The 25,162-nt window shown below is 48.6% G+C and overlaps 1 protein-coding gene and 1 non-coding gene across 3 annotated transcripts in view; both read right to left on the bottom strand.

Moving 5' to 3' along the window:
* Positions 1 to 25,162, bottom strand: part of PGM1 (phosphoglucomutase 1) — a 299,899-nt gene that overhangs the window by 53,237 nt on the left and 221,500 nt on the right. For both annotated transcript variants that reach the window (XM_086953582.1, XM_086953578.1), the window contains exon 8: positions 24,254 to 24,389. In XM_086953582.1, the coding sequence (XP_086809708.1) occupies positions 24,254 to 24,389 (136 nt within the window). The remainder of the gene's footprint in view (positions 1 to 24,253; positions 24,390 to 25,162) is intronic.
* LOC147747337 (small nucleolar RNA SNORA19) lies at positions 11,244 to 11,375 on the bottom strand. Its single transcript, XR_015300183.1, has one exon. It is a non-coding gene; the product is annotated as a small nucleolar RNA SNORA19 (small nucleolar RNA).

Raw genomic sequence — 25,162 nt, 5'->3', positions numbered from 1 at the left:
CCTGCCATTTTCAGGACAACCGGACCAAGTACACAGGCCTCTGGCAAGGACAGGTGTGTACGGAATAAGGACTGCAAGGGCAGTCTCCGGTCCTAGGGCCTACTCGCTGTTCCGGGTTAAGTGCTCTTGGGGGCAAGGTGGCAACCGGGTTCAGACTGCTTGTAGGGGAGAAGCAATCTTATGCGTAACGGTTGTGCTAGTGTCATGACACTTCTTAGGGTTACACACTGCAGGAGAGAGGGCCTGTCCAGGTGGGCAGGGGCAACGTGTCAAAGTTTAGGGTTCCTGCTGGGTGCCAAGTTTGGCCCACGAATTACTTTCACGCAAGTTCATCACCAGTCTAATTTCCCCAGGCCCAGGGCCACTAGGGGGAAGCGGGATCCATTTGTACAGTTTGGGTTCCTGTTTTGACTCTCTTACTTCCTCCAGCCTGTCCCCACTGGGACATCCCAACTGGGTCCGCCCCGGGTCTAGCTGACCCTTTAAGACTCTTTCTTGTTTAGTTTTCGGGACAAAGAGTGGGTGCGTTTGGCCATGTTGGCGATTGTGTTAGTGAATTTACGGGCAGTGCCCAAATGTGTACAGGCTACTTGTGACAGTCTTAACGTTATACAATCTTGGGTTGGCACGTAATGGATGACAACTGGCTAAGTCCTCTGGTAAGCTTTCGCCTGTACAGCATTTTATTTCGGGTTTTTTCATGTACTAAGCAAGGTCTCTCTTTGCAGTTCTCACCATTAAGTACTAAGGGCAAGTAACTGTTCTGCTAGTGGCTCTTTCAGGTTATTCAGTTTATAAGGGTACTTGTCCTACTGCTTAGGCCAACGAGTGCCAGTGAAAGGAGGATGAATAGCACATGTGTTAACACGAGGAGACACTGCGTCATTGTTAGAAGGCCGTTGACTGGGCTTTTATCCCTTTCTGGCCTTCTCCCTTTGAGAAGTTAGTGCCCAGACAGTGGGCGGTCCAACAATGTATTATGTTAAGGTTTGCAGGCATGCTCCTAGAGATGGTTCCTCTAGATCATCCTAGACAGTCCTCAAGTCCCGCCCCTAGACAGGTCTTGGCAAACGCGACCAACTGTCTGGCTTGGTGGGGTGCATTATGTTAAGGGAGCTTGGGGGGAGAGCTTAGTTTGGCACATTTCGACGGAAGTAGGCTTGTTGGGCATTCTTGCTCTCTTAACAAGCATTTATTCGGTCACTGACCCCCGTTCGGGTTTTACTGCAAGTTCACCTTCCCCAGGGTTAGGTAGTCATCTAAGTGGGGTCGGGGGGTTTGGCCTCCGTCAGGCCCTGCCAGGTCATGGGTAGCCAATCTTTAGCTAGAGCCGGGGTGGTGATAGTGTGCGAATCTCAGTCTGGGGGTTCTGGGCCAGTGTTCCCCCGCCTGCGCTGCGTAGGCAGCGGGCTCTCGGTGCCTCTGAGGATCAGGCAAGGGTATTCTGGACTGAGGTGCGTGTCACTGTATCAACACTTGCACAGACTGGTTCCATCGGTTACTCCTTATCCACCAAGTAGGGAACCTTGTGACACTATCTCTAGTCGACACCACTCGGGTGTATATATAGGGTCTCAAGAGGTTAACGGGGTCCAGGCATCTGTGACCAGTCGCTGGTTCAGCAAGCAGTGTAGGTTGACACTGCAATATTTTGCAGTGTCTCATGATCGGACTATATACTCTTATGCCCCAATCCTGAACGTGACACCTGGTGTGTGCACCAAGGATCTTTCACCATGTTTTGCGCTGGTCATTACGGCAGTATATGACACCTGATAGAACGACCACAATGAACTTACGGTGGGTTTTGCCACCTGTAGGGGACTGGTATATTTCAGTGGTCAGACATGTCTCCATCTCTATAGGCAAGGCGCTCGTCAGGGGAAGCGCGGGAGCCATTGCGCAGGAAGTCCTGCGCTGTTTGTAATTCAAGGGGTAGAGGAGACAGGACGTCATTGGACTTGGGAGGCTTTACGCCAAGTGCAAGGGGCTTTGGGAGGACATTTTTGCACTCCTGCCCAATTTCAACTTGTACCTGCCAGGCGGGTTAGTGGAGATACCCTAGATATAACGCACTGGAAAAGAGTAGGAGGAATGCCGGCCTTGGTGGGGGGCCCTGGCTGCGACGGTCGCCACACCCAGGGCTGTGGTAGAGTTACAGGGCGATCCAGAGGCCGAAAGGTACCCGGGAGTACCCTCTTCAGGAGCACAAAGGATGCTGAGGCCTACTATCCCCAGGAAGTCTGTGCGGTGGACCCTGGGGTGCGACGGCACCCCGCTATCCTACGGGTGGTTGAAAACCTGTACAACCGGGGGTCGCTTGAACGCTCTGCCCCTCGTAGGGGGGGGGGGCGTGAGCAAGAGGGTGGACCAATGGTTCACCGTAAATGGGAGGGGCTATCTCCTCACCACAACCGCTAAGCAACGATTGACCGGTGCCACGTTGCAAATTGGCCCATCAGGTGGTAGGCCGCGAGGGGCGGCTTGCCTTTGGATCGTCTGTAAGATAACCCACCTTGTTGGCATGTGTACATGATAATAAACCTGCAGCTACTTTTCTCCAACAAAAAGTTGTCTTGTCTGCTTATTTCTGCGACATGTATGTTGCTGCGAGCGGGCTGGTGAGTGGGCCGATATTGGCACTATGGTGTTGTATAGGGGCGGTAGGGATACTGAGCGAACACTGGAGTATTTGGAAAATTTAGACGAAACAAAGGAAGTTTTAATGCGATGTAATTAGAAATCAGACGGAAGGGGCCTGACCTGTGCAGACTGTAAACCCCTGCTCCGCCATCTGCGTTTACCAGTGTGTGTAGTAGTTTATGACGCTGCTGGTCACCGAGGACAGTACATTCGATCAATGCATTACTTGGCTCTAGAGAGTATGACGCGCATTAGGAGAACCTGTTGGGAGAAAATACGTGCTTTGCATTTCAATATGAAATATATGTTTCTCAAAATACATTTAACTGAAAAAGTGTGATTTTGTGAACATTCATTCTTACTACTCCACTTGCAGTTCAATAATGCAAATGGCAGGAAATCTGCTAAATTTTGTATTGACAAAGGACGGGTGGATCAAGTTTAAACTGTCCTACTCTCCAGAGAGCTTACTGGAGAAAGGCCGCCACCTTGTGGACAAAATCGAGTCGACTCCTCTCTCTTGACATTCAAGGATAGTTGGTGACCGGACTATGTTAATCACCTTTTCTTATATTTTATTTTTTACTGTTCTCTCCCCCTCGGATGCAGTGTTTATTTCATTTCTGCTGCTGTATTTTTTTTATCAGTGGTTTGTTTCCTTACTGCCGACCTACTTTGTAATGTAATGTCCTCCTGTTTTTTATAGTGTGTATGTAAAGCGGTCTGATACCTACGGGGTCAAGCTAGCACTATATAACACTTTTAAAATAAATAAATAAATACACACACCCCTCAGTTATGTGCTCTGTGTAATTTGAGAGCTTCAACAACTTCACGCTTCCGTCTTACAAATACTTGAAGCTTCAGTGTTGCAATACATTGGTTACACCACACTTTTGAGAGGTTCCCATTTCTTGTAACTTATAGCACCAGTACACTCAAGATGGCCGGATCCATGCCACGTTTTTAGGATATCAACACAATATACGTACAGGCAATGCATACAATTAAAAACGATTTAAGGAGGCCGTGGTTATTATGATAATCTGGCAAAGAGCCAAGCCTTCGGGTCTACACTACACATCCATGTTTAGACTCTCGCCCTGCTTAGAAGTATGTAAATATGTAATGCCGTAAAACACTAAGACATGGATGCAACTACTGACTCCTTCGGACCATTGTTCACAAGGATGCACCGCCTGGAGGAGGACGCCTCGCGTCTTAAACCGAATCACAGAAAGCAGGAGTCGACCCATCGCTGCCACATGGCCTAGATACAGGGGTGGCCTTTGGTGAGGATGAAAGCATCTAGCAGCCAGCATCCTCCATCCAGGGCTGGGAGGACAGGCAGCCTCTCTTCCCCGATGCTTCTGGAGTGGTGGACAGCTTCGGCCAGCACAGAGGATAGCATCAAAGACTACAATCCCACCATCACTACAGTCACAGCCCTGGACCAGCCAAGGTTAGTAAACAAATGACATTTCCTGGAGACCTGTGCTCCTGTAGATCCCTTAGCTCCTATATACATCAGACCTCTAGGCGTACCCTTGCTCCTATATACATCAGGCCTCTCTAGCCGTACCCTTGCTCCTATATACATCAGACCTCTCTAGGCATACCCCTAGCTCCTACATACATCAGACCTCTCTAGGCGTATCCAGCTCCTGTATACATCAGACCTCTCTAGGCGTACCCCAGCTCCTATATACATCAGACCTCTCTAGGCGTAGCCCAGCTCCTATATACATCAGACCTCTCTAGGCGTACCCCAACTCCTATATACATCAGACCTCTCTAGGCGTACCCCAGCTCCTATATACATCAGACCTCTCTAGGCGTACCCCAGCTCCTATATACATCAGACCTCTCTAGGCGTACCCCAGCTCCTATATACATCACACCTCTCTAGGCGTACCCCTAGCTCCTATATACATCTAACCTCTCTAGACGTACCCCTAGCTCCTACATACATCAGACCTCTCTAGGTGTACTCCATCTCCTATATACATCAGACCTCTCTAGGCGTACCCCTAGCTCCTATATACATCCGACCTCTCTAGGCGTACCCCAGCTCCTATATACATCAGACCTCTCTAGGCGTACCCCAGCTCCTATATACATCAGACCTCTCTAGGCGTACCCCTAGCTCCTATATACATCTGACCTCTTTAGGCGTACCCCTATCTCCTATATACATCAGACCTCTCTAGGCATACCCCAGCTCCTATATACATCAGACCTCTCTAGGCGTACCCCAGCTCCTATATACATCAGACCTCTCTAGGCGTACCCCTAGCTCCTATATACATCTGACCTCTTTAGGCGTACCCCTATCTCCTATATACATCAGACCTCTCTAGGCATACCCCAGCTCCTATATACATCAGACCTCTCTAGGCGTACCCCAGCTCCTATATACATCAGACCTCTCTAGGCGTACCCCTAGCCCCTATATACATCAGACCTCTTTAGGCGTACCCCTAGCTCCTATATACACATCAGACCTCTCTAGGCATACCCCTAGCTCCTACATACATCAGACCTCTCTAGGCGTACCCCTAGCTCCTATATACATCAGACCTCTCTAGGCGTACCCCTAGCTCCTATATACATCAGACCTCTCTAGGCGTACCCCTAGCTCCTATATACATCAGACCTCTCTAGGCGTACCACAGCTCCTATATACATCAGACCTCTCTAGGCGTACCACAGCTCCTATATACATCAGACCTCTCTAGGCGTACCCCAGCTCCTACATACATCAGACCTCTCTAGGCGTACCCCTAGCTCCTATATACATCAGACCTCTCTAGGCGTACCCCAGCTCCTATATACATCAGACCTCTCTAGGCGTACCACAGCTCCTATATACATCAGACCTCTCTAGGCGTACCCCAGCTCCTATATACATCAGACCTCTCTAGGCGTACCCCAGCTCCTATATACATCAGACCTCTCTAGGCGTACCCCTAGCTCCTATATACATCAGACCTCTCTAGGCGTACCCCAGCTCCTATATACATCAGACCTCTCTAGGCGTACCCCAGCTCCTACATACATCAGACCTCTCTAGGCGTACCCCTAGCTCCTATATACATCAGACCTCTCTAGGCGTACCACTAGCTCCTATATACATCAGACCTCTCTAGGCGTACCCCAGCTCCTATATACATCAGACCTCTCTAGGCGTACCCCAGCTCCTACATACATCAGACCTCTCTAGGCGTACCCCAGCTCCTATATACATCAGACCTCTCTAGGCGTACCCCTAGCTCCTATATACATCAGACCTCTCTAGGCGTACCCCAGCTCCTATATACATCAGACCTCTCTAGGCGTACCCCAGCTCCTACATACATCAGACCTCTCTAGGCGTACCCCTAGCTCCTACATACATCAGACCTCTCTAGGCGTACCCCAGCTCCTATATACATCAGACCTCTCTAGGAGTACCCCAGCTCCTATATACATCAGACCTCTCTAGGCCTACCTATGACCAGCTGAAGCCTCTTTATATGGAAGAGCGGTCAGCCGCCTTCTTACCAAACGTCTGACACTCGACATTAAGAGGCCTGGCTTATAAACCAAATAAAAAAAGGTTGAGCACCAGAGAGCCATGGAAAGTCACACGAGGCAAACAAGGCACCTAAATACTTGACAAAAAGAAAGTGTAGGGGTAAGGGAAGCAGGCATGGTACAACTAAGAATGAAACCAGCAGAGATCATCTGTCTCCTAGAAGTACAGTGATCACTGGTAGTCGAAAGGCCTGGCTCACTCCCCTCGAGGCCGCGTCCTGCACTGTGCTCACCCCCTCGTGGTAGTGATCGGTCCATGGGTGAGGTCACTAACTAGAATACATCATCTAAATTCTGCAGTTCCGCCGGATCCCTCTGGAGCCCAAACTTAGGATCAAATCTTTCGTGTACCATACGGTAATAGTTTGCTACTGGGCTTCTGAATTTTTGAAGTATCCAATCTGGGTGTTCATTTGCAAATAAAAAATAGAAGTGCCATTTTCAGAGTGCACAGGTGTTTGCCTAAGTCTGTTAACTTTCAAACGTATGGGTTTGACAAAGAATCATGAAGACATGATGTGACAAGTAAGATCAGTCGGATCATGTGCACACATACATTTCTGCACAAATGTCCACCATTTGGTCCTAGACATCAATTCAAAAATGCACAACGCAAAAATATTTCAATTATTCTCTTTGATCACCATCCGATTGAATCCACTATAGTTGATATAAAACAGAACATAACAGATACATTAGCACGAGATATTAATTGAAACAAGAAGGACACTTAAAACAAAGCGAATATGTCTCACCAAAGTCCGAGAGACTTATTTAATATATATTTTGAAAATAACGGATATAAAATACAAATATTTACAAATGGGGTTCACTGTCAATTAAAGTGCACAGAAAAGAGTGAGTGTAAGTGCTCATGTGAAGGAAATGACCAAGACGGTCTGTGAGAGAACATAAGATTATTGATGTTAGAACATAGGTGAGCCTGACACAAAAAATCAAAAGAGGGAAGCGTAGAGGTTGAGATAGAATCACCCTCCTGAACAGTTCATCTAAACATAAGGATTCTATCAATGTGTGGAGGTGCAAGATATTTTTAAGGATTTTTACAAAAATTTAATTGGAGTGAAGTGATAGACTCTCTCTTAGAGATGGAAAGATGAGAGCACATGTGCTTGTTTAAAATACCCCTCACACACTAAAAAAATCCGTTAGTGTCATGCTTCATCATAGGGGTCTTCCCGTCCCTATAACGGGGCGGGGCGTGCTGCGACCAGACGGACTACGCGGGAGCACTATAAATCGTGACAGAGCTATGTGTAGGTGTAGTGCTGAAAAGTGGAGTGTAGGGATCTAACTAGTGAGTGCAAAAAATATAAAAAATTAAAAATTCCCTGGCTAGTAGAACAAATACACTTTATTGGAGTCTCTGGCTGGGAATGTTAAAAAGGGGATGTAGGTAGAGCAATTACTGACTACCAAGAGAGAGTCTATCACTTCACTCCAATTAAATTTTTGTAAAAATCCTTAAAAATATCTTGCACCTCCACACATTGATAGAATCCTTATGTTTAGATCATAGGTGAGCCTGCCCTAGATCATTAAATCGCAAAAAATGTAATTCTTTCTTGCTGGCATGTAATTGATAATCCTCCGTATTCCTTAATTGGCACAAGAGACAATGGGAAAAGGAGGGGGGGGAAGGGGAAACGTATGTGCAGGCTCCGGGGAGAAGGGGGGTTGTCGACGTTTCGACCCAAAACAAACAGACTGGGTGACTGGATTCCTCAGGGGCGGGTCTTCATCAGGACGGGGGGATGGAGGGATGGGGGCTCAATGTGCACGATGGTAAAGTGTCCCCAATATCAGTGGGCACCCTTTACTGGTGTGCCACTTGTGCGACGTAAATCTGCACCAAAAGGGGGTTTTCCAATGTGCTGAAGTTAGCACCACAAGACGTCCCTTCTAAAGTTCTCAATGATAGATAAGGATTTTGATTTAAGCTCAAATCGATACCGTCGACCGCGAAACATCAGCCTGGCTCCGTATCCACGTTGTAAATGGCTCCGTACTGCCTTGATTGAAAGCCGCTTTCATCATCTTAAATCAAAATCCTTATCTATCATTGAGAACTTTAGAAGGGACGTCTCGTGGTGCTAACTTCAGCACATTGGAAAACCCCATTTTGGTGCAGATTTACGTCGCACAAGTGGCACACTAGTGAAGGGTGCCCATTGATATTAGGGTCACTTTACCATTGTGCACATTATGCCCCCATCCCTCCATCCCCCCGTCCTGATGAAGACCCGCCCCTGAGGAATCCAGTCACCCAGTCTGTTTGTTTTGGGTCGAAACGTCGACAACCCCCCTTCTCCCCGGAGCCTGTACCTACGTTTCCCCTCCCCCCCCCTCCTTTTCTCATTGTCTCTTGTGCCAATTAAGGAATACGGAGGATTATCAATTACATGCCAGCAAGAAAGAATTACATTTTTTGCGATTTAATGATCTAGGGCAGGCTCACCTATGTTCTAACATCAATAATCTTATGTTCTCTCACAGACCGTCTTGGTCATTTCCTTCACATGAGCACTTACTCTCACTCTTTTCTGTGCACTTTAATTGACAGTGAACCCCATTTGTAAATATTTGTATTTTATATCTGTTATTTTCAAAATATATATTAAATAAGTAAGTCTCTCGGACTTTGGTGAGACCTATTCGCTTTGTTTTAAGTGTCCTTCTTGTTTCAATTAATATCTCGGGCTAATGTATCTGTTATGTTCTGTTTTATATCAACCATTGTGGATTCAATCGGATGGTGATCAAAGAATAATTGAAATATTTTTGCGTTGTGCATTTTTGAATTAATGTCTAGGTCCAACTGTTGACTGTAATACTTGATACCCAGGTCCTTTGACTCCAATTGGGTTACCCCTTGTTTTATAACAAAAATGTCCACCGGCAGAAATTTGCGTGCGTAAGTTTCCTTGCACAAAAGATACGCAAGTAAATCTTCCTTGTATAAAAAAACAAGTTGAGCGTTAGTTGGCTTGGCAAATGTTTGTGAATGTTTTTGTAAAACTGTATAAGGGGACTACATTATGAGTGTAAATAAATGCACATTGTGCAAAAGCAGAATGCTGTTACTCAAAGGAAGGTGAGCCAATGGCTTTCACTTGCTTTCGCACGCTTCGCTTGTTACAAAAAGTCTTCAAATGGCTCCCCATGAACATCAGGCGTACGTCACTCAGGCCCTAATCCATGGCAAGGTAGCATGGCCAGATAGAACACGCACTGAAAAGGAGAATAACCTATTAGAAGAGGAGGCAGTCATTTTACAGGCTGTGCGAAGGCACAATATGGCGAGCTATACATCCTGCCTCATCAAAATCTCTGTGCTGCTGAGACGCAGGTCATGCAGTAGCATCATACAGAGATGTGGAACATCATATCTTGGGGCCAATAGGGGGAGAGAGTCAAAATGAATAGGCAGGATTAGAAAAGCAAGTGAAGATGAATGCATAGGAAAGTACATGGCAGAGGCTTGCCAGGAGGAGACAGAACACCGCTCAACTGACCAGCCACGGCCCGTGCAGGTAAGAGCGTTGAGGCCGGGTGGTGGGAGGGATTGTGACAGACGAGGACGAGGGAAAATTAAATAAATAGGTAATTTTCCCTCATCATTGTCCGTCAAAACCCCTCCCTCCCCCCACCAGGCCCCACTGCCCCATTGCTCTTACCTGCACGGACCGCGTCTGCAACTGACCTCCAGTGAACAACTGATGAAAAAAATCCAACCCCAAAGGCTGCATGCCATGGGCATTGAAGAACTACAGTGGAATGGCCAAGTATGTACAATGGCATATGGTACCTCATGCCCCTTTCCTCAGTGTAGCCCAAACCGCATCTCCCAACCCCCTATCTACCACAGTCTCCAAAGAACACCTCCCAATGGTCAGTGGTTCCCTCTGCATATAACAGGACATATGCACAGTTTTGTGTATGTCTAGCAGATGTCCAGAGGATCCGCCCTCCCCTTTTTAGAAGTAACTGGAGTTGTGTCCACATCCTGTGCAGGTCTGAATAGTCAATCATTCTCGCTCCTTATACTTGCTTTAGTCTTTAAGTCTGACCACACCTGCAATGCATGCCCGTGCCATCTCTGCCTGCGGCCACTCATTGAGTGGAGCGCCTATTGCCCCTGGTGGTGCCTGCGAAGGCCCATTCTCGTTTGGTGCCATAGGTAGGGTTAGCACAGCCAACCGTCTGCAGGAGAGGACATGTGCCCTCGAGTCCTTTATGGAGCAGCAGAACTATGAAACCATGGAGCGGAGAGTGGGATGATAGGGCTGATGGAGCGGATGGGACTCTTGTCACAGACAAAAATGTGCCGCATGTGGAAAGACTCATCGCTGCCCCATATGCTACGCCAGTTCCATCAGAGAGAACAGCTGCAATATCAATGGCATCACAGCAATTTCCCGGGAGGCATAGGGCGAGAAGATTGTACTGGCCATCATGGGAGGCTCAGAGACAGTAACATCAAAGCAGTTTAATACTGACCTACCGCGGCGGGGGTAAGAGGGAAGTCGACAGACAACAGAATAGGTTTTATTTATTTTTACCTATTCTGTCTTCTGTCGACTCCCCCGCCTCACCACGCTTACCTGCGCCAGCCGCCGCTGCGTACACTTCAACGGTACATTTTTTATTTATTTATTTTTAATTTTTTTTTAACAAAGAAGGATACTTTATCGGATTTACTTTGCAGAATTAGTTGTATGATCAAGGTTATTAAAAAACATCCCGTTTATGCAACTATTGATTTATCTACCATAGTTTGCTTCCGTTTAAAACGTCACAATTGATAAGTCTAGATTGAGGGCAAACCAATCAGCAAGATTGGGGGAATATTTGGATTGTTACACAAGTACTTAGGCTGTTTAAGTCCTGTTAGAAGTTTCTGGAAGGGTTGGAATGAAATTTACAGCTTACATATCAGCTTAACAGGAACCATATCAAAAGTGGGAAATCACTATGTGTCGAACAGTTAATTATACAAGTGCTCTTGTAAGAAGGTGACTGACAGCAGTGGCCACAAAACACACCACGCTGCTAATTTACCTTTTTTTTATTCTTGCACATCAGAAATATCTTCCATCTCACGGGCAAAGAAATGGAGATAATGAAATGTGCTGACACTTCCACGGTACATGTTCAACATCAGGGAGTGGTCTCCATATTCCGGACCTCTCCCAGACACCATATCTCCCACAAGGGTAGACTGTCTCAAAGGTCATGCTGGCATGAGTTACTGATCTAGTCATCCTCAGATCAGTACCTAACCCGAGTCATAACATATCAGAGAAGTATGTCACATTGAATGAGTCTGTATATAGGAGTCACCGGTTTGTCACTGTTCAGCTACATCTGGAAGTAAAGGTTTGGGGAATTTTGCAGCAAACATGCACTGCTGGAGGGGGCAAGGAACAAGCCCAGACATCACCACTTTCTGGCTGGCCTTCAGCGGAATTAAAAGCACAGGACCTCCTAATTCTTGATGATACCGAGCTCTCCCTCTCTTCCATCCTGGTGTACATGGATGCCCACAGTGAAACACTATTAGATGACGGCCGTAAATCTTTGCTTCATATGGCTTCCGCTCCCTCGTTCCCTATACAGTTGAGGGAACTCTGCAAGGTTGATATCTGCAAAAATGTCCACCTTTTCGGATAGGAATTCCAGGGATATTTCAATCCCCTCTTTAGATATTTCAAGGACAAAATGTGGAGCAGATGAACATAGTATGAGGTGTCTGGTGTAGATGTGTCCCTGAATGGATCGGGAAATGGGGGGTGGAAATCACATTTCGACACAAATAACATTGAGGAATTTTTATAGGCAAAATCCCAGGGCAGCAGTTTCAGTGCTTGAAGAGCCACTAGAAACTTCCACCGTGGGCAGACACGATAGTCTAAACTGTCCGTGATACAGTCCATGCCGACATTTGAACTGTCGGCGTGGTCTTTCATAGAACCCCACCCAACATCTTCTGCTTTAGACCAGTCCAATGCCACATGTTCTACTCGGAAATTTATCCTGTGGATAATTTGAAATGTAAAAGAAAACTTGAAAGTGAAAAAGTGATATGCCGGCACAATGAGTGGTCTTCTGTCACTGGACTCCTCGGCCATCCCTTGCATTTTGGCTTACAGCACTTTACAAAGAAAGGGTGGAGAACACGCGAGGCTGGCTGTAGGCTTTTATGTGACATAGGGACATTTACCAGCTATGCCTTTAAGCCAGAAACGCAGGCACTGTGAACCATAGGTGACCGGATAGTTGCAAGTATGTAGGTGAAAAACTGCATTTTTCTGTGCTGTTAAGCTCAGTATTGCTGTTCAAACACATTTCTCAGTGGTCTGTGGCACGCTGAGAACAAAGAACAATCGACATGTCTGCTATGTGACGTTACCTGTAGACATAGGCATCTTACGATGTAATAGCAAGCCATACAGTGCATGTCATGGATCATCGGTATACAATTTGTAGGTGCTTTGGCAAAACTCACATTTAAGGAACTCCGAGAAAATAGGAAGCAGCAGACTGTTCTGTCAACAAACTGTCATCTTTGCTGGGAGCTTGGAGAGCCCTGGGATGATGAAATGCATGTGCTGTAACACAAAACACACTAAGGAAGTTGTGCACACTCCTCTGGGTACGAAACATCCATCAGCATGGCTTAAATCCTCATGTCTGTTTCATGATGCCAAGTAAGTATGTCTGCTCCACCAGGCCTCTGTTGGGACAGTGTAACTATGTAGAAGAAATAAGTAAAGAGCTCAGGACACTATGGTAGGAGGTGGTCACTAACAGGCATGCATTCCACTCTGTACATTTTTGGGGGGAGCGCGTGTGAGATAATCTTATTGTCCATGGGGAGACTTTGCATTCTAACTGAAAGACCCACGAAGCCGGCCTCATCATTAATGACTTAGCGGCAGGGGACCTGCAATTGCAGACCTCTGAGCCCACACACTTTGCGGGTCAGCGGTTACTTGACCCCCAATTTCTCCACCCACATCAGCCTATTCCTTTCTCTTGGACCAATCACAGTACAGTCCAATTTAATATCAAAATATCCTGAAGGACATAGATTAAGAAGCCTGCCATGACAGTTCTAATATTAAACTGGAATAACTTGAAACATAAAACATTAGTCATGGCGTAGTCCAGTCTCGAAGGCAGCTGCATCATCACCTTGGGCAGGATTTATCCCAACAGCCTCCTCTGCAACCTAAATACTGCCCTTATGACAGCACTGGAAGCCTCTCTCCCCCTGCAGAAGTGGAATCCTAGGACCATATTATGAAACAACCCATGGTTCTCCTCCCAACTAAAACACCTTACATTTATTGTAAGGAGATCCGAAATATTGTGGAGAATAGACTTCAAGCCGGCCAAAAAAACTGCAGACACAGGAGCTACCACCTTGTACAAATGCAAAAAAATAGAAGTTAAGGAAGCCTTTTACTGAACTCTCCTTCGATCTGACCCAAATGTATCCAAGAAAACTTTCCTCATTGTAACAGAGCAACTTAAACCAGGGGCCTATCATTTAGTAACCCTCCTAAACAAATCTAAGGAAGTTACAGATTTGTTCCAGAAGTAAGGTCCTTTTGAGCTGGAAGTCCATTATACAAGAAGTAATTCCACTTCCGGATATACCATTGAATCCGCTCCAGCCTCCAAACCAGTCTCTTGCAAGACAGGTTTTACTCCCATCACCAAAGGAGAGGTCCTGAATGTAATTAATAAGCGATGCCAGTTCAGCTCACCCAGTGACGACTGGGACCAGCACACGGCAACTAGTCATACAGAAGAACACAGATTGTCTCCTTCCCCGCTTCAACTTTTCTTGCTCCCAAGGAGGCTTTCCTGATCTCTGGAAAGCTGCTGGTAAGCTACTTTAAAAAAAGCCCTACCTCAAATCCATCAGACCTGAACAACATTCGCCCTATTTCTCTGCTCCCCTACCTAAGCAAGCTCTTAGAAAGGTTAGCTGCAATATAACCTACAGAGCTTTGTCAAAATCAATTAGGACATCTCGTTTAACACTTTATACGGAGTTTACTTTAGGGGGGGAGTTTGGGTGGATTAAATCTTTCTTTGCTGAAAGATTCCAGATATTTGCACTGCTCCTTCTATCCAAGGCTGCATAAACTTCCATTCAGTATACCTACTGTGCCCCTTTCATTTTAAATCTTTACCTCCGCTATCTGGCCTTCTTACGCTATCAGGAAGGAAACTGCCTTTATTTGCACACAGTTGGCAGCCAAACTATTTCGGAGAATCCTTGCTGTCCCGGTTCACTCCAACTGGATCAGGAGTTGAGCCAAAGTGCAGATCATTGCACCTACTGCCTGCAACTGAGTTGCATCCTTCCAAGATCGAGATTCCACTTGCACTATCAGTCAAGGCAATATGGGAGGCCTCTTGGTGGCCCAAAATGATCGACCCTCACTCTACTCCAACTACAGTGGGTCACACACCTGTGCTAATTGATCACTGGTCGCCCAAGCCTCCGGAGTTGTCGGAACCGGCTTTATTAGTCTCAGGATTATAAAAAAAGATTCAGTGAGCCAAACCTGCATACCACACTGCTGTATGCCCTGGTATAAAATGCAATGACATTATGCAAATTGAATCTATTTGGCGGCTCCTGAACAGCTCCTTCACCACTTGCAATACCTTCAGACCCTAGCCACCTTGTAGTGATAGGTACCACCAGCAGACCTCTCACTTTCCCCATACTTGGATCACTACACCGACTTTTAAAACTGACTAAAGGGAGAAAAAAGATAAATCACACCTGTACCAAATGATTATTCTTTAGCAAATAGTCTCCTGCACCTTAAAGTCAGCCAGTCTCTGGCGCCTTGATCTGCCTGTAGTGCATTTAGTCTTTCGGCGACCACCAGACCTTTTCGTTCTCTCCCTGCCAAATGCTAGCATAGCCTACCCCTCTATTGCGTTGAGCACAATTTTCTCTGTTTCAGGGGATTGCTAAAAAACAGACTTTATTTTTTTTAATAATTATTATGGTTTTATTCAATAGTGCTGTTTACATCAGTTTTTAGCTTTTACTATAGCCATGTGCTTTTTAGTGCCAGCAAGGCCGGGATTTAGCACTGGTGCCACCCGGTGCAACAATGTATATTTGAGTCCCACCCCAATGAATTTCTCCATGGATTCTCTCACTACCACCCTTTAACGGTGACCATCAAGTCTCCATAACTGCTCTCTCCCAGATGCATTTAATTTGTTTTATAGCGCCTCTCATTCCTGTGTAGGGCGTCAGAGCACTTTATAACACACGCACTACAAAGAGACAATCAATCATAGGTGTGTAAATCAGTGTATAGGAAATGTTACACAAGACAGAGGACTACAAGGAGTAAGAATCACAAGTCATCCATACTGGTAGAAAGCATAGTTTAAGAGTGGTTGGTCTGGAGAAGCACAAACTCAGAATTTAAAATGTGACACCATGGTTGAGGCTTGGCTTTACTAATAAGAATTTATTTCTACCCATGTGAACCCTTTTTGCAACGTTAGGATAAAAACAAAAATCTGGGAGAAAAATCATAACGCTCCAATGTATACCTTGCAGTTTTCATGCAGCTCTTTGATATGCAATAGCTTACAGTTACATATTAGGATGTAAACTTAAAAACTGCAACAAAAGGGTCTGACAGAAGCAGTAACGCACTGACCTATTTACATGATTTTGTGATCTGCATGGTACACATGCTTTGCAGCTCGCATCTTAACCTACTGTGCTACTTATGATGAGTCCACTAGACAAAACTCCGACCTCTCTGCAGCAGGTCCATTAATCACCAGTTATCTTGACATTTGTATGGTTGCCTGAATATTGCTGGAGGTAAGGAACACGACAGCAGGTGCTTTTAAACCCATATTGTACTTGAACACTGCGTTTCCCCCTCTGACCCCCCTAAAGTCAGCACCCGGTGCAGTGTCACCTATCGTACCCCACTAGAGCCAGCCCTGAGCACCAATATGCCCCATCGTATGTTGCGTTTTATAAAAGCAAAACACGTGTCGGGGAATTGCGGACTCTGCAATTTAGAAGGAATGCAATACAAGCGTTCAGTGGGCTTGAGTGATTTCAGCAAGAGTCTAAAAAACCAAACACACCAGAGAATGAAGCCGCATGGAGCACCTGTGCCATGCACTTTCTACCCTTCACAGGCTGCACAGGCTGTAGCACGATGATGCGTTGTAGCACGATGATGCGTTGCGGTTCGCGATTGATTATATGCCACAGCATCAGGTGAAGGCATCCGAAATGGCTTGCAGTAAAAGACACCGCTGTCTTGCAAAGGTCAGCAGCAAATGCAGCAAGTGCTTTGAGATAAGCACAGGTTGGGCAAAGGGGTAGTCAAATTAGTGATGAGCTCTCCCATCTAGGACCATAGCAAGAATCAAATGGAATGAGACATCCATTCTCCCCAGCATCACATTATCGGCTGTACTAGAGGCTCTTATACTTTGCCTCAATACACACTCTGTAGGTTATGACTTGAAATAAAGAGGCGCTCCGCGTCTAGCACTAGCTCATTTTTCAGAGCATCTACAAAGTGGAATTGCCAAAGTGTCACAAAAGCTGGAAGCGTTCACATGCTGCATGAGGGGAAATGAAGGGTTCAGATTGGAGGTGGGTGAATACATTGTGAAGACAGGTTTGCAATATGCCTGGAATTTGGTGATGGTGGTAGAAGAGGCGAGGCGCTTTCTTCCCAGAGAGACAGGGAAGGTGACTAAGTGCTTTATGAGTATTGGGGTGCGGCACCTGGAGAGATGATTGAAGTGTGTAATAACTCTTCCTTTGGAACAAGGGAGTGGGGAGAGCGCAGCGGCGGGGTGTTGGCAACAGAGAACAAACACATTGTATTTCTTCCTGTGGAGATTAAAAGGTACATCTGGAGGGGAGGCGATGGGAGAGACAATCTATATTAGATTTCCTGCCAAGGGAGTAGCCACAGAATTAAAATACCCCCCCCCCCACTTTGAACAAAAGCTCTGATTGCATCAAGCAAATGCAAGAAGGGAGCTCGAATCTTCTTAGAAGCACTTTCTTGCCCTCTCCATCCAAGCATCTATTCATCCTTTTACACTTCCATCTAACCTCTGGTGGCCACCATTTCACCTCTATGTTCGGTCATCCATTATTACATTTTTCACCCTTCCACCCATGCACACATCCACCATCTATGCACCCATCCATCAATATATCCATCCACCCACAGATTCATCCTTTGACTTACACAGCCATCAGTCAAGGATTTCATCCATCAAACGTTCCGTTTTGGCATTCTTCCGCTCAGATGTATATATACTCTGCCTTTTTTTCACCAGTCCATCACCCTCTCATACTTCCATTCACTCTGCCGTCCTTTCACCCATCCATCAACCTACACATTCATCCACCCTCACTCATCCAACCGCTCATCTGTTCTATCACTCACCCTAACTTTCTATCATCCTTTCTTGGTCTCACCTTTCCTTCCTTGCATTCTTCTTTCCCTTTTCTATTAACCTGGTTTGTTTCTTCACGTTAATTGTGAACCTTTGTCTGCCGAGCTGCAGAAAGAAGAAACCCACAAAGAACCCCATTCGCGCTGTAGCTGCTGAAGCAGGGGCGAGGGAAGGGGGGTATTCAGGAACGCTCACCTGCCTTTAGTGTGCCCCGCGTGGCAGAATAAGCTAGATACATCCTCTGCCCTGCGTGTTCCCAAGGCCACCCATCCTAATGCCCTGGCATACATTTCAGTCCATCAATCCAAGGGAAACATAAGTGTGTGCAGAGGAAAGGTTCTACAACATATAAAACGGTATATGGTGGCTTCCATTATCAATCCTAGTTCGGCTAACTCAGGAGTTTACTGGACCTCTCGTATATTGTAACAATTGATTTATATATGATAGCTATGCCATCTCACCACGCAGTCAATTTATGGTCACCCTTTTTTAGGTTTTGCCTCGCCGAAGATGCGCTCTGCGCATCTTTTCGGCGCAGGCGAAAACCTGATGATAACTGTAGTGTGGCTTGGTTCGGCCCTCGTCGTTGATTGGCTGGCTCCGTAAACGGAGCCTTGCCATTGGACGAGGGGCCTGTCCGTCAATGCCGGACCAGACACGGGGGCGTTCCCGACATTCTTTGGCTTTTGCCGACGTCACGGGACGCCGGGAACGCCCCCGTGTCTGGTCCGGCATTGCCGGCACTTCTGCGTCTCTCCTAACCCCGTGACTGGCCGGCCGGCCAATCCTAGCGCGGCCGGCCGGAAGTGCCCGCCCCCGGCAGCCCGGGGGAAGAAGGAAGCAGCAGGACGAAAGAGGAAGACCTGCAAGGAGCGCTAAAATGTTTCTGCGCGTCCAAGGTAAAGGCTGCAGGCTCGCCTTTCATGTATTTTCGACGAGTCTTGAAATACGCCTTGTTAGCTATGTGATTCATTACTGAGTGCCTCTCTTATTCTTTATGCCTGGTTTTCTGTCCAAGTCCGACCCGTTTTGAGGCACGTCCCTCCCTTCCCTCTATCTCCGTGGCCCTGAAGCTGTAGGGCTGCTGAGGGAAGTTCAGTCAGGCAGCAACAGTGAGCCCCGGTGACGAGCTGCCATTGGCGCAGACAGGAGCCGTTCTACCAATCACAGGGCCCGGTCTCCACTCCCTGCTGCAGGCCCTCCAGCCCTCCAATCTCGCTCCCAGCTCGGGGCATTGCTCTTGCTTCTCTCTGCATCGACGAATATTCGCACTCTCTAGTCCCATTCACCTCCCTCCTCACCCTGACCCCACGACCCGGCTCTCCGGTCCTCTATTCTCACCCTGAGTCCTTCACAACCCTAATGTTCCTCCACAGTCCTTCCTCAGACCCGGCCTTCTCTCCTCATCCTCCTTTCTCAAGCCCAGGCCCGGCCTTCGCTCAGATAGCGCCCTGGGCGGCACCAGAACTTCGCCCTTGCTCCCGATTGTGCGTAAAATAAGGCAACAAGGGGTCCCTTTTGTGTTCAACGGCTAGTCATTGGCTGATTACATCAGAGCCATGAGTGGCCTCTGAACACACACATCTCCGCCATCACCCTCACCCCCCTAAATTGTACACAGATCAACTGCTCCATGGTAGAGCCAAGCTGTTGGTGAGGGGCCGGTTGGGGGATGTGGGCAGGGGGTGCCAGGTAGTTGAGGGAGGAGGAAGGTTAGTTGAGGGAGGAGGGTTAGTTGACGGTAAAAATGTTGTGCCTATGGAATATAGAAAAAAACTGATGAAAAACAAAAGAATACGATGAAGCCCTAGAGCCATATTTAGTCTGCTGACTGCATGCCATTAATAAAGCACCTCGGTGCTCCCCTGGCGCCCTGGGTCTAGCTCGCCCGTGCTCAAGGCCGGTTCTGCCTGGCCAGTCCCTGACTGGCTACATCAAGCACTGACTTGTGTCAGAACACACATCTCCCCCCCCCTCACTCGAGTTACCCACAAGGTAGCTCCCACCCCCTGTGAAGCTAATTCCAAGTTGTTTGGAGGGGCGGGGCTGTTGATGTGTGGCAGCAGGGGGCTAGATAGCGCTTTGAATAGATCACTGGACAAAGGAACAGAGGAGTTGTGTTGGTGTTTGCAAGGGTAGTTGTGCTGACAGTTCTTTTCGCCCCTCTGGAGCTTGGCGCCCTGGGCTTGGGCCCAGTTCGCCCATATCAGAAGTCGGCCCTAAATGTACCATCATTACTCTGCACCTGACAAACTTTGCCTCTACACTCTCCCCCCCACCCCCTTTAAAGTCTCCATCCGGTCTTCGCGCCTAGTCCCAATCTCCTGCCTTCATCATTTATTTGTTCCGCCCAGTTTATCTCCATTTCACAACACCTGCTGCTCTCAACACTGTCGGCGCCCCTCCCTCTCGGCCCAGTGCACCCGCCCCCTCTCTGGCACGCGACCATACTCTACTCCCCCCAGCACTGGTTCTCCTGCCTTACTCCCCCTCCCTCCTGCAGCACGTGCTCCTCATCCACCCTTATCCTCCTCCTGCACTTGCTACTCCTCCTTCCTCTTCCTCAGGGATTGGCGGTCCTCACTTTATCTCCCCATATCACTGACTCTATACTGCCCCACTTTTATCGTCATTCACCCACTGACTCTCCGTGGCTACCTGGGACTCAATCGTCAAATGTAAAGCGCTCTATCATATTTGGGTGAAGGCTGGCGCTATATCAAACAGCACACATACATAGTCCTTAACTCCCTCTACAACGCCCCCGACACACAATAACACTGCTCTCCCTCCCACGGCCTCTCCCCAGGGCTCAAACCACTCTTTCTGCACTGCCACCCTTCCCGCTCCATCTTCGTGCCAGCCCCTCCCGCCTCTTTCTCTCTCCTCCACCTCTGCTGTCCCTCCAGCCGCCCACCGCACTGGCTAGCCTCCTCCCCCGGCCACACTTCACCTGCCCTCCCCCGTGGTTTGATTTCCATGCCTCGCCCTTCTCCAGTCCCAGCACGGGCTCTCCCTTAGGGCCTTTTATCGCGAGCCTTTCCCCATCACTTCAGCACTACCTCTCCGAACCCTTTATCGCTCACCGCTGGCTCTCCCCTCCTCTCGCTCCTCGGGCCTCGCTACCTCTACCCTCCCCGGACGCACTTTCCGTTCTCTGCCCACAAACCAGCTGTAACTCTGAACCCGGCTCCGCACCCGCCTATCTCTCACCCTCCCGGGCACCTATTAAACCCCTCCCGCCCCCGAGCAACGTCTATGTAGCCTCTCTTTTCTCCGGTAATTGTCTTTTCTCCTTTAATTTTTTTTCTCTTATTTAGATTTTTTTTCTCTCGCCCTGTTCTTCGATTACCGCCCCGCCCCCCCCCCCCCCGCCACATCCTCCAGCACTGCCCCCCACCCACGCCCGTCATCGAGGAGTACCCACCCTCACCCTCACTCACACTCACCCACCCTCACTCACCCTCACTCACCTTCACCCTCACTCACCCTCAACCCCTCACCCTCACTCACCCCCACTCACCCTCAACCTCACTCACCCTCACCCTCACCTTCACTCACCCTCAACCCCTCACCCTCACTCACCCTCAACGCCTCACCCTCAATCACCCTCAACCCCTCACCCTCACCCACCTTCACTCACCCTCACTCACACTCACCCTCACTCACCCTCACCCACCCTCAACCCCTCATCCTCACTCACCCTCAACCCCTCACCCTCACTCACCCTCAACCCCTCACCCTCACTCACCCTCACTCACCCCCACTCACCCTCAACCCCTCACCCTCACTCACCCTCACCCTCACTCTCTCAACCCCTCACCCACCCTCAACCCCTCACCCACCCTCAACCCCTCACCCTCAACCCCTCACCCTCAACCCCTCAACCTCAACCCCTCACCCTCAACCCCTCACCCTCAACCCCTCACCCTCAACCCCTCACCCTCACTCACCCTCAACCCCTCACCCTCACTCACCCTCACTCACCCTCACTCACCCTCACTCACCCCCACTCACCCCCACTCACCCTCACTCACCCCCACTCACCCTCACTCACTCTCAACCCCTCACTCACTCTCAACCCCTCACCCACCCTCAACCCCTCACCCACCCTCAACCCCTCACCCACCCTCAACCCCTCACCCACCCTCAACCCCTCACCCTCAACCCCTCACCCTCAACCCCTCAACCCCTCACCCTCAACCCCTCACCCTCAACCCCTCACCCTCAATCCCTCACCCTCAATCCCTCACCCTCAATCCCTCACCCACACTCACTCACACTCACCCACCCTCACCCTCACCCTCACTCACTCACCCACCCTCACTCACCCTCACTCACCTTCACCCTCACTCACCCTCAACCCCTCACCCTCACTCACCCCCACTCACCCTCAACCCCTCAACCTCACTCACCCTCACCCTCACCTTCACTCACCCTCAACCCCTCACCCTCAACGCCTCACCCTCAATCACCCTCAACCCCTCACCCTCACCCACCTTCACTCACCCTCACTCACCCTCACTCACACTCACCCTCACTCACCCTCACCCACCCTCAACCCCTCATCCTCACTCACCCTCAACCCCTCACCCTCACTCACCCTCAACCCCTCACCCTCACTCACCCTCACTCACCCCCACTCACCCTCAACCCCTCACCCTCACTCACCCTCACCCTCACTCACTCTCAACCCCTCACCCACCCTCAACCCCTCACCCACCCTCAACCCCTCACCCACCCTCAACCCCTCACCCTCAACCCCTCACCCTCAACCCCTCACCCTCAACCCCTCACCCTCAACACCTCACCCTCAACCCCTCACCCTCAACCCCTCACCCTCAACCCCTCACCCCCTCACCCTCAACGCCTCACCCTCAATCCCTCACCCACACTCACACTCACTCACACTCACTCACACTCACCCACCCTCACCCTCACTCACACTCACCCACCCTCACTCACCCTCACTCACCTTCACCCTCACTCACCCTCAACCCCTCACCCTCACTCACCCCCACTCACCCTCAACCCCTCAACCTCAACCCCTCCCTCACCCTCACTCACCCTCAACCCCTCACCCTCACTCACCCTCAACCCCTCACCCTCAACCCCTCACCCTCAATCCCTCACCCTCACCCCCACTCACCCACACTCACCCCCACTCACCCTCACTCACACTCACCCACCCTCACTCACCCTCACCCACCCTCACTCACCCTCACCCACCCTCACTCACCCTCACCCTCAACCCCTCACCCTCAACCCCTCACCCACCCTCAACCCCTCACCCTCACTCACCCTCAACCCCTCACCCTCAACCCCTCACTCACCCTCACCCTCAACCCCTCAGCCTCACCCTCACTCACCCTCAACCCCTCACCCTCACTCACCCTCAACCTCATGCTAAAGATTTACAAAAAAACCCATAAACAATTCTAAAAGCACTAACTCTAATGCTGCGAGACCTATTGCATTTCTAATGCTTGTTTTTAATGCAGGGGACGGGATTTGATCATGCCCATTACGCCGTATTGCTTTTCAAAGGCAACTGTTGCAGAGCCAAGTGGGCTGTTGAAAATTGTGTTTTCTCCACCTGCCCCTGTTGCCTGCTTGTGCCTCCGTTTTCGTGCCCCTGTTGCCTGCTTGTGCCCCTGTTGCCCGCTTGTGCCTCCTTGTGCCCCTGTTGCCCGCTTGTGCCTCTGTGGGCCCCTGTTGCCTGCTTGTGCCTCTGTGGGCCCCTGTTGCCTGCTTGTGCCTCTGTGGGCCCCTGTTGCCTGCTTGTGCCTCTGTGTGCCCCTGTTGCCTGCTTGTGCCTCCGTCTGCCCCTGTTGCCTGCTTGTGCCTCCGTCTGCCCCTGTTGCCTGCTTGTGCTGTGTTGGTGTGTGTGGAGGGCTCTGTGTGGCTGTGTGTGTAGGAAGCTTTGTGTGGCTGTGTGTGTGGAGGGCTCTGTGTGGCTGTGTGTGTGGGGGGCTCTGTGTGGCTGTGTGTGTGGGGGGCTGTGTGTGCGGGGCTCTGTGTGGGGGTGTGTGTGGGGCGGCTCTGTGTGTGTTTGTGTGTGTCATTTGCGATAGATAAAGCTAGTGGCATTGTAAATGACAATGCCATTTATTTATGTTAAAAAAACATAAATAAAAATAATGTCAAGAGCAATGGCAATAGCTCTAACTTTAACAAAGGCAAAACCATTGCATTGTAAATGCTTGTTTTTAAAATGCTCGTGCAGCACTCCGAGACACAGCTTGGTGGGGTTTGGACTAGAACAGAAAATAAACTATTAAATAACAAAACATATGTGCCCCACCTCACCCCAAAAAACAAAAACAAATGAGTCATAAGAAGTGTGTGTAAAATGGTCTCTGTTCATGACTGGTTATCAAAATTAGGTTGTAGGTGATGTCGCTTATTATTACAAATAAATTATAATGAAGTTTCATGAAGTAAAACATTTTGGAAAAAAATTGCATTTCTGTGTCCAAAGTATTCATCGATCCCTAGTCAAAGGCTTTACCTGGTGAAGAAGTTTCGCCCATACTTCTGCCAGTGCTCTCTCAGGATATCCTCAATACTTTGTTTGCGGGTAGCAACAATCGACAGCCAAGCGAGGACAGCCCAGAGCCCGTCTTTTTCACGAATATGATCGGAGCCTAAAAAAATATACAATTGAAAAATTGAAAAGTCTGCAAAAATGCATAACTGCAAACACAGTGAATTAAAAACCCCAAAGAAAATGCCCGAGAGTTCTACGCGATTACCGAAGATAAATAAACTTCATTAGCAGAATTACCAGTGGCTGCAGAGGGAAAATAACTATAGACTGCGAGATTCGACCAAGATTCTTATGGTTATTTTTTTTTTAATCAACAAATTAAAGTAAATATTCTTAATCTGAAGTCTCATAAAACGGCAAAATGTTGAACTTCTCGGTAGTTTCACCAGTCTGACAAAGTAGTGTCTGACTAGGCCTTGGAACCCTAGCCCGACGGGGGGGGCTTTGGAACCCTAGCCCGACGCAGGGGGGGGGGGGGGGGGGGGGAGGGCTTGGAACCCTAGCCCCACGGGGTGAATCTTGGAACCCTAGCCCCGCCACAGGGCGGGGGGGGTTCAAAGGACTTCTTTAAACACAGTCACTTGGTAAATTGGCTTGTTGTACGAGAGGCATCCTAAAGTTGTGTTCAACTTAAAGCTAAAAATTAACACCACTATTTGTGTTTTTTGTTGTTGTTGGGAATGGTGTACTTTCACCTCGGAAGCGATTCATTTGTTTATAATTTCAAACAAGTAGTTCAATTATATACGACACTAAAAAGGTGTTCGCTTACTCTCACGAAATGCCTTACACATGTATGGGGACAATCAGCAATGTAAACATATAGTTTGAGGGAGCCTAAAGTGTTACATTGAATTGGCTATATCCACT

This window comes from Lissotriton vulgaris, chromosome 1_1 (assembly GCF_964263255.1).
Source record: "Lissotriton vulgaris chromosome 1_1, aLisVul1.2, whole genome shotgun sequence".
Taxonomy (NCBI): domain Eukaryota; kingdom Metazoa; phylum Chordata; class Amphibia; order Caudata; family Salamandridae; genus Lissotriton; species Lissotriton vulgaris.
The sequence above is the reverse complement of the archived record's forward strand: the minus strand, read 5'-3'. Positions and strand labels throughout refer to the sequence as shown.